Source organism: Vollenhovia emeryi, unplaced genomic scaffold, assembly GCF_000949405.1.
Source record: "Vollenhovia emeryi isolate VEMERY1.0 unplaced genomic scaffold, V.emery_V1.0 DF939396.1, whole genome shotgun sequence".
NCBI classification, from domain to species: domain Eukaryota; kingdom Metazoa; phylum Arthropoda; class Insecta; order Hymenoptera; family Formicidae; genus Vollenhovia; species Vollenhovia emeryi.
This window is the reverse complement of record NW_011966970.1, coordinates 29,749-39,304: the sequence shown is the minus strand read 5'-3', so window position 1 is coordinate 39,304 and position 9,556 is coordinate 29,749. Positions and strand designations below refer to the sequence as shown.

General features: G+C 41.5%; 1 protein-coding gene across 2 annotated transcripts; it reads left to right on the top strand.

Moving 5' to 3' along the window:
- Positions 1-53: 53 nt before the first annotated feature.
- Positions 54-9,457, top strand: LOC105557976 (actin-binding protein IPP). Of its 2 annotated transcripts, XM_012005427.1 has the most exons (8): positions 54-414; positions 505-636; positions 2,236-2,761; positions 5,006-5,171; positions 5,246-5,592; positions 5,898-6,244; positions 6,435-6,655; positions 7,171-9,457. In XM_012005427.1, the coding sequence occupies exons 2-8, from the start codon at positions 567-569 to the stop codon at positions 7,405-7,407; spliced, it is 1,914 nt and encodes a 637-aa protein (XP_011860817.1). In that variant the 5' UTR covers positions 54-414; positions 505-566; the 3' UTR covers positions 7,408-9,457. The 2 variants fall into 2 exon arrangements, with proteins under 2 accessions (XP_011860817.1, XP_011860816.1); XM_012005426.1 differs by having other exon boundaries at positions 54-636.
- The last annotated feature ends 99 nt before the right edge of the window (positions 9,458-9,556 follow it).

The following is a 9,556-nucleotide window of genomic DNA, read 5'->3' as shown; positions in this document are numbered from 1 at the left end:
TCGTCTTCGGTGATTTTCGCGAGAGAGATGGGGGGGGGATCAATTCTTTATCTCGCAACACAGTGAAGATGCTAAAAGTGAACGGCTTTGTCTCTCTTTTTTTATTTTTTTAAGGGGACAGAAAGAAACGAAGCTACTCGCCTTCAACATTTTCGCTATAGTGCAAAATGCAGAATTGATCTCGCGCGCGAGAGAGCGCGCGGGGGGCTGCTTTCTTGTCCAGCGCGCCAATCCCGACGGCCAATCGGGTGCCCGCGTTTCAAGGACTTCCAGTTGGTAGCGCGCGTTCCCTCCCGACACGAGAGAGAGAGAGCGAATGGGGCGAGAATCGAACGGGGACCTTTCTCCCCCTATGGCTGCACTGGCGCCGTTCCCATCTCCGCTAGTTTCGCGTACTTAAATAGGTTATCTGACGTATGTCAAGCTTCTTGTCAGCGAAATTTATTATTTAATTCGCGCGAGCGGGAGCCGTCCCTCTCTCTCTCTCTCACGCGACGTTTCCAGGAAGCGACCTGTCCGCGAGCACGGAATCGATTGACGCGTCGGCCAAACATGCGGTGGTAGTGATGCGCCTAAAGGGGAAGAATAACACAAAATCGTTCTACAGCGTCTACAGGGTGCTTTCTCGTCTATGCCGTGAGTGTCAACGCGAAGCGATCCCCCGTAACAATTAAGTCACCCGGCCGAGTCGTTGGAGGAGGCTCGTCGATTGCAAAACGCCTGATTACAGAATTATGATCTTCCATCCGACGTCCGGAACGCGTTGGCAAGTTTGTCACGTTGACTTGTCTGGTTTTTCTTTCACGAAAGTTTCCTCCGCGGGCGCTTCCCAGCAACGTACACGGGCGACACTGTGTGACACAGCGAATCGTTTTGTCTCCGTCGTGTGCCATTATTGAACGAAGACAAAATGATTCTCTATACCACACTGCGTGTCGGTCTGTGTCTCTTGCTGGAAAGCACCCACAAATATACGTCTAGGTTTTGCAATCGGTTCCTTGTGCCGTCGCGCACGCAGTCTTTTGGAGCGTTTGCACGTCAATCTGAAAGCAACGTCTGTCTTCCTGTTCAGATAAAATGTCCGTTTTCCTAGAATTATTAAGACAGGGATGATTCGCAAGTAGCTCAATTGGAGCTTTTATTAAATTTATAATCCTACGTATTTCTGCAAATCTATACTGCACAGGAAACAGAACGCTCGGATCGATTTGATATCTTCTTCTTCTGATGCATATCCACTAATGGATGTTAGCGATCACATTTTCCATTGCTTTCCTGTCTCTTGCGGTGTTTACCAGTGACTGCGAATACCGCAATCCCGTCCACTGTCTTATGTTTCTCAGCCAGGACACCTTCTTCCTTCCCATGCCCCTTCTGCCCTCAATCTTTCCTTCAATTATCAACTGTAGGAATTGATATCTTTCACCTCGCATGTCCTAGGTAAGCTGTCTTTCTTCTCTTTATTATATTAAACAGCTCACGTTCCCTGTTAGCACGTTCGAGAACTTCTTCATCTTTCATTCTTGCCGTCCATGGCACTCTAAGGGTCCTGCGATACAGCCACATTTCGAGGGCTTCCAGTTTGTTGACAGCACTCACTTTCAGAGTCCATCCTTCCATTCCATAAAGGAGCACCGACCAAACGTAGCATTTCACGAATCTTATTCTTAAGTCAAGGTCAAACTCCGAACGGGTTAACACTCTTCTTAGTTTTAAGAAGGTCCGTCGAGCCTGCTCTATGCTACATTTTATCCCATTGTCTGATGTCCAATGTTCAAACAACCATGTTCCCAGATACCTGAATTTGTTAACCCTTTCTATGGGTCTGTCATCAACTGTTACTCTGGAGTTGTTGAGTGCATTCAAGTCCCTGGACACGACCATGAATTTCGTCTTTTTGGAATTGATGACTTGAAATCATAATACTATTATGCGTGGTCTACAATGCGTGGAGTAAGCGTGGAGTAAGGAGTAAGGGAGAGCCCTAACTTCTAGCTTTTGGTGTGAGGAAGCTGAAATACGGGCATAATTTTTAAAATACTTGTAACACTAATTTATGGCATTTTGATTCACCGAGAGTGAGCCTAAGAGCTGAAGTAGGAGTAAGGAAATAAAATGGATTTATTTCCTTACTCCAGCTTACTCCGTGTATTGTAGACCAGCCTTTATTCACACGTACAGGCCGGAGCAATAAATGACCGTGTTTCTGTACAAGTTGTGTCGACTCTTCCGCAGGATCTGTGGATAAAGCACATCTTGATGGTTTCATGGCGGATGGTGTGGCGCCGACCCTGAAAAATGGCCACAATTCTAACATGGACTTTGCTAATCAACCGGTGAAGCAGTCGTCCGATGTGCCCAGCGTCGTTTACGCGGTGGGCCACTACCCCCCGAAGCTTCTGCACAATCTCAATGCGCAGAGGCGGGAGAACAAGTTCAGCGACGTGGGGCTGGTGGCGGGCGACCGGGTCATCAGGGCGCACAGATCGGTCCTGGCCGCCGGTAGCGCCTACTTCAACGCCATGTTCACCGTCGGCCTGGTCGAGGAGCAGCAGGAGCTCGTGGAGATCCACTCCGTCTCCCCTCACATTCTCTCCCAGCTGGTGGACTTTATCTACAGCGGCAACATAGACATCACCCAGGACAATGTGCAGGAGCTGTTTGCTGCCGCTGACATGCTGGAGTTGGACGATGTAGTGGCTGGCTGTATCAATTATCTCAAACAGCAGCTGCACTATTCGAATGCCCTTGGAATTTACAGGCAAGAGAAGGCTGCGAAAATTCAAATCTAGATGCCTAAAGAACAGATGAAAAGACGTTGCGGCAGGAACATTGTAGATATATTCTTGCTTTGCCTGGAAACGTTCTTTATTCGGAGCGTGAGGAATAGAAATTTAACATAGATACTAATCGTAAATTATTAGCAAAACTAACAGGAAAAATCTTTATGGTCGCCAACAATAATTGACATCAAATTTGGTTGACCGTATCTGGCAATTTTTATGTTTAAACATCGCTACGTTTCGACCATGGGTTTTGATCAGTCATGCTCAGTCATCTCTCAAGTAATGTTCTACAAAAATAGTCTAAAAATAGTCTAAAGCCAACCTATGAGAGAACCAAAGGTGATATGTTGCGCTACATCGAAGAACCAAACGATTTCATAGATTAGGAAAAACATATTCTGGACATAGCCGATTCCGAAAAAGTTGGCCTAACAATCCGTTGCCGATATATGAAAAATGCTCTGCGTGTACGCGACCGATACATAAGCGGGTAATGTACTGAAGAAGGCTTAGTATAGCCGAGACGTTTACCACAATTTAAAAATAAACGGTGATATCTTTCTGAACGAACATCCACTAATGCTCGTTATTATGGCCTCTAATAATAATTAATATTTGTATTCACAACATACGAGCGGAAGAGTTACACTCTGATTATTGTTATTGTAATGTATTAATTTGGTCTACAACATAAAACTTTAAGTTAACGTTATTGCGAATAGTATTATAAGTTTCTGAAAAAGTCGAAATAGACGCGTAAACAACATCTTAAAGTTATATACACGTTATTGCGAATAGTATTATCACAGCCCCGGTGGTCGAGCTGGCTAAGACGCCAGTCACGGATTGTAGGGAGGTCCCAGGTTCGAATCCTGGCTGGGGTAATATTTTTCGCAATAAGAATTTTAATTGCCAGACACGGTCGACAAAAAATCACCGATGTTATTAATTTATAATTACTGCTGGCGACTTTAAGAATATTCTTAATACTTTGAGTTAATATTAAACTGACCAACAAGGGCAATGTGAGCCGTCACCTGATATTAGGTGAATAAATGAATCGATCCAAGTACAGGATAAGATATCATCTATTCTCGAAAAATCTTCATTAGAAAAGGACCAAAACCCATGGTCGAAACGTAGCGATGCTTAAACATAAAAATTGCCCGATACGGTCAACCAAATTCATTTATTCACCTAATATCAGGTGACGGCTCACATTGCCCTTGTTGGTCAGTTTAATATTAACTTAAAGTTTTATGTTGTAGACCAAATTAATACATTTTCACTGGAGCCTTATTCCATTAATTATTATGTTATTGTAATGTTCTCGCGTAGCAAACTCCGACACAAAATTTTTATAGCACTGTGTGATCAACGACAATCCTTTCTACATCACCAAAATACACGCGAGTCTATGTACACGACTGTCTTAGATCATTTGAAAAGGACCAAGACCCATGGTCGAAACGTAGTGATGCTTAAACATAAAAATTGCCAGACACGGTCAACCAAATTTGACGTTGTTAGTAGCAAAAGTTTGAAAAATAGTAAATTCATTAGTAATTCAAACTAAAGATAAAAATTAAGCAGCTATAATTGATTAATTTAAATTGCCACGGCAACTTCAATAATTGTATAGTAAAACAAACTAATTAAAGTTCTTCCATTTTTTGTGCCAATAGGTCTTGCGACATCTTTTCGAAGACAGATAATATTAGGCGATTTTTGGTGACTGTTTGGTACATATACCAAAGTGTACCAGAGTGTACGCTCAGCGTCATGAATATCGATAGTGAGAATCTTTTCTTCGCCGGTGATTAGTTGAAATAAAACGTAACGGTGTTAAAACGCTTTTCACTTGAAAAAGATCGGAATTCTCGGTTGAAACGTTGCGTGTTCCCTTAAATAAAATATTGCTAGATATGTCGAATAATTTTTCCCATTGCGCCATGAATATCTTTACACCTGGCGAAAGACGCTAAAGAGATATCCAAGAGGAAAATTTATTTTAATAAAATGATATAGAACCGGACGGCTATTTTCAGGTGTAAAAGCATTCGTGGCGCCGAGTATACACTCTGGTACACTTTCGTATATATCTATCCAAACAATCGCCAAAAGTCACCTATTGTTGCTCCCAAGAAACAAACGCAAAATATCATTTTGAAACAAGATATAACAATCGTATGAACATTTGGCATTGCTGCTAATTGCAGATTTGCAGAAGTACACAACAGACTGGATCTTTTGGAGACTGCCCTACGCTTTATAGAAGCCAATTTTCCTCAAGTCTGTCAGGAGGAGGAATTTCTGGATTTGCCCAAGGAGCATCTTGTTCAGTTTCTTAGTAGCGATTACATTCACATCGATACTGAATGTCAGGTTCGTTATTTCCCCAAAAATTAAACAATCCGAGCGCGCGTAAGACGTTAAAAATGATTCTTCACTCTTCGCAGGTCTTCCAGGCCGCGTACAATTGGGTCGTTCACGACATCCCCGCGCGGAGATGTTACGTATTCGAGATCCTCAGCCATGTACGCTTGCGACTGTGTTCATTAGCAAGGCTAGAGCGTATTATTCTAGAGTGCAAGGACGCGAGTCTCATCGTCGCGCTGCGATCTATACAAAAGGATCTAGTCTCGAACAAAGGCTGCCTGGTGCCCCTTCACGCCCAGCCCCGGATCTGCGCCAGGAAGAACATCTTGGTGATCGGCGGGTCCAAGCGGGAACACTCCGCGGACAGCTGGGGCAGAACCGCCGAGAGTACTTACGAGACTATCGAGAAATACGACATATTCACTGGGTACAATCTCCGACATTTTTTCTTTTTCAACTCGTGGCCGTTAAGAAACGCAATCGACTAACAATAAGTTTCTTAGTGACTTGAATTAAGTCTTGGAGAATAATGTATGTTCGATTATATCTAAGCGTTACTTTTGCCTTTTCTCATCGAACCTACTTTATTCCTTCCTCATTCGCGCAGGCTTTTACATTTCATATTATCGAACTTTTTTCCATTGATAAATAAATTCCTTCTTATTGTTAAATCTCGTTAGATAACTAGAACAAGGTTGCGCTCGTTCATCTGATAAATAAACGTGTCTTTAGAGAATGGAGCGAGGTCGCTCCAATCAGCATAGGACGCATTCTACCTGGAGTGGCTCTGTTGGACGGCAAGGTATACGTTATCGGCGGTGAGCTGGAGTCCTGTATAATCGCCAATTGCGAGTGCTACGATCCTCGCGACAACGTGTGGACTCCTATCGCTTGCATGGAAGAACCCAGGTGCGATTTCGGTCTTTGTGCCTTGGATAACAGCTTGTACGCGTTCGGCGGATGGGTGGGCGAGGATATCGGCGGCTCTATCGAGATATACGATCCGATCACCAACACATGGACTCTCGAGGGCTATCTGCCCGAGCCACGGTTCAGTATGGGAGTCGTGGCATACGAAGGTAATAACTTTGAATCCGAAGTCTATTAATAAAATCGATAGTCGCTTGACAATTCAATTTGCTTGCTCGTAATTTATCAGCGGTAAAAATACAACAAGCTACACGGTCAATCCTTAATTTCTCTACGTTCCATATATTTATACACATAAGACAAGATATGTTCCAACTCTAACTTACAAATTGTCCGTAGGACTAATTTACATTGTGGGTGGCTGTACCCATAACAGTCGACACCGTCAGGACGTCATGAGCTACAATCCCGTGACCAGAGAATGGAATTATCTGGCGCCGATGATCACACCGCGCTCGCAAATGGGAATCACGATTCTCGACGGGTATATGTACGTCGTTGGCGGTACCAGTAAAAATCAGGAGGTCTTGACGTCGGTCGAGAGATACTCTTTCGAGAAGGTATAACTCAATTTGTCTCTGGCACGTCAACACGTTCAATGTACAGGTTTTCTCGGAATTGACGGGTAATAGACATTTATAGTGGCACAATTCAACATAATCGCAACAAATCCGTCTTGATATTTCAGCAAATCAATCAATTGTTTCGACATAACTGGCTGCGTATTTAAATTGTCACAACGACGTTTCGACTGCAAACCACGGATGTGTGCGCTGTGATCATCGTGATATACTCTAGATGTATGGACATGGAACCTGCTCGTTGCTCGAATTCAAAGAACTGTTTAGAATTAATTGACGAACATCACGTATAAAACTTATTGCTACCACAATAGTCTTAATTTGGATCCGTCAATGTTCGTCTCGTAAATAAACCTGAAGAGGACTGCGATTTGCAGTCGAAACGTCGTTGTGACAATTTAAATACACAGCCAGTTATGTCGAAACAATTGATTGATTTATTGATTTAATTACTGGTGAAGAAAAACATTACCAACAACAATTTGATATTTCAGAACAAATGGAGCGTCGTCGCTCCCATGAGCATGGGCAGATTTTATCCGGCGGTCGCGGCGGCCGACAGTCGGCTGTACGTCATAGGCGGCGACCAGTCGCAGGAAATCAATTTCTACCGCACACAGATCACAATCTCCACCGTAGAGTGTTATGACCCGCACACAGACAAGTGGCACGAGTGCGCCTCTTTGCCGTCGAGTAGAGGCGAAGCAACGGCGATTGTTACGCCCTTCTGATTGATATTTCGCAGAGATCTGTTTGTCGTTTGACGTATTCGTTCACGCCTTTTTTACTTTCTCAACTTGTTTTCCTTTTCTTTGCTCTGCCTTGTCCAACCAAGAGCGTGTCCGTAAGATAGATAGTCGGTCACTGCTAAAGAAATTGTAGCTTTATTAATTTCTAAATATTCTACCGGCATTTTTAAGATACTTGTAGGGTGACGCTACATTGGAAAAATTGTATTCTTGAGGAGATTATTATTTCTCATAGATATACGGCGTAATCACTAACTGATAGGAATCACCAGGTTGAAGAGCCGTGGGGGGGGGGGGGAGATCGAAGGAATACAAGATGTGACGAACACGAGTTTTGACGTATCTAAGATTGTAAACGGCCAAGATCTAGGAGACTCGATATATAAGGATCCAATGTGACAGTTGGATAAATAGCTTCAATTTGAGTTTTGTAAATTAAATTCTTTAAATTCAATCTTGAATTCGAGTTACATAGAACTTACAATACGAGTCGAGCCAAGTTTAAAATATATCATTTAATCCAAGTCCCGCAGATCTTAAAATTCAGCGAAAATTATAGAGACTCTATGAAAAAATATGTGTTAATTCCTTTTCATTCGTTGCACGTCGCGAATGACATACAAATGAATTAGATAAGATGACTGTTATTGGGAACTGTAGATCGGATGTATATTTGTTTTCTATTATTTATTTATAACTAAATTATAACGCGCAAACAGATTTGAAAAACCAAACCGTATAATGATGACGTACAGCGTGCAGAAATACTTGAATACTTTTTATTAATTAACGGCAAGTATTAAGTATATTTTATTAATTAACGAGTATTAACTATGTACGCTAGGAAGGACTGAGCCTCTTTATATAATATAGTCACATACCAAAGTTATTGTAATTTTTAATCGTATCGCTACAAGTTAACAGATCTGTTAAGCATAATATGTAAACGTAATAAGGGATTGTATAAGATGAATCCAAAGATATTTATCCTTGGAGTACATGTAAGGGTCTAATGATATGAGGATCTTCGAAAAGTTACAGAATCAAAGGGACTCCACGAAAATCACAAAGTTAGAATACGCGCAAATATCAGGTTTAAAATTCGGAAAAATAAAAATGTAAAATTAACAGATATCCAACAGATCTCGTATGAGAGGATGAACCTTGTTGCTTAAAAATTTTCAAGCTGAAAGTCCAAAAGAATTAATTGGCACCTAGAAAATACTGCAGACACCGTAACTTAAGTCTAAACATATTCAAAGAACATAAGAGCACGCCTCGAAACTCTGTTATTCGAAAGTTTTTGGAACCTTTAACAGTTTTGGAACTTTGCATCCAAAAATCCAGAGATTTCAGAGTACCTTATTGTAACAAAGTAACGATGTTTCTTAATTAGCGTGTGTGCGAAGCCGCGCGCGCCAATGTTTTGTAAAGTTTAAGGCCACATTTTATAAAACAAATCAATCTAAGAATCGAAGAGTCGCCGCCGTTCTCTGTAATTAGTCGTCGATGTAACAATCCAATTCGCCTTTATTCAAAGGCGCTCGGTGCTACATACGTGAACATACGCGGAACGATATTCGATTGTTCTCCAATTTTTCGGTACGGGGTAAATATGGGTGAGATGACCTTGTTGAATAATCGTACTAATCCTCTATCGTAATTAAGTTCTCGAGATTGTCGAATCTTAACTTTCTCTCTTCGTTGTAAGATAAAAAGGAATTAAGATACTTGCTTAATCGTTTTGCACATTTTTTATGCGCAAGTTTATAAATCCATAGGTTGCTAAATCTATTGGCCTAATATGTATTATATAAATAAGTACGAAAAAATGATCACGTGTGGACGCAATGTGCGTGCGGATTTTATATTTATGAATCTAGCAATTGCGAATAGATTTATCTGTAAGTACAGGCATTTTAAAGGATATAGATTTCAGATCTATATAACGACATTTGTAATCCTACTTGATTCTAGATTTTTACCAAGTGATATCGACCTGTTTCAATAGACATACGGTAATGAAGCAAAAGAAGTAGCAGAAAGGGCTCGTAATAATTTCTTCAAGAAAGCTCGAAGAGTTTGTAGATGATATTTAAAACGTCCAATGAATTTGCGGATTTATTTAGAC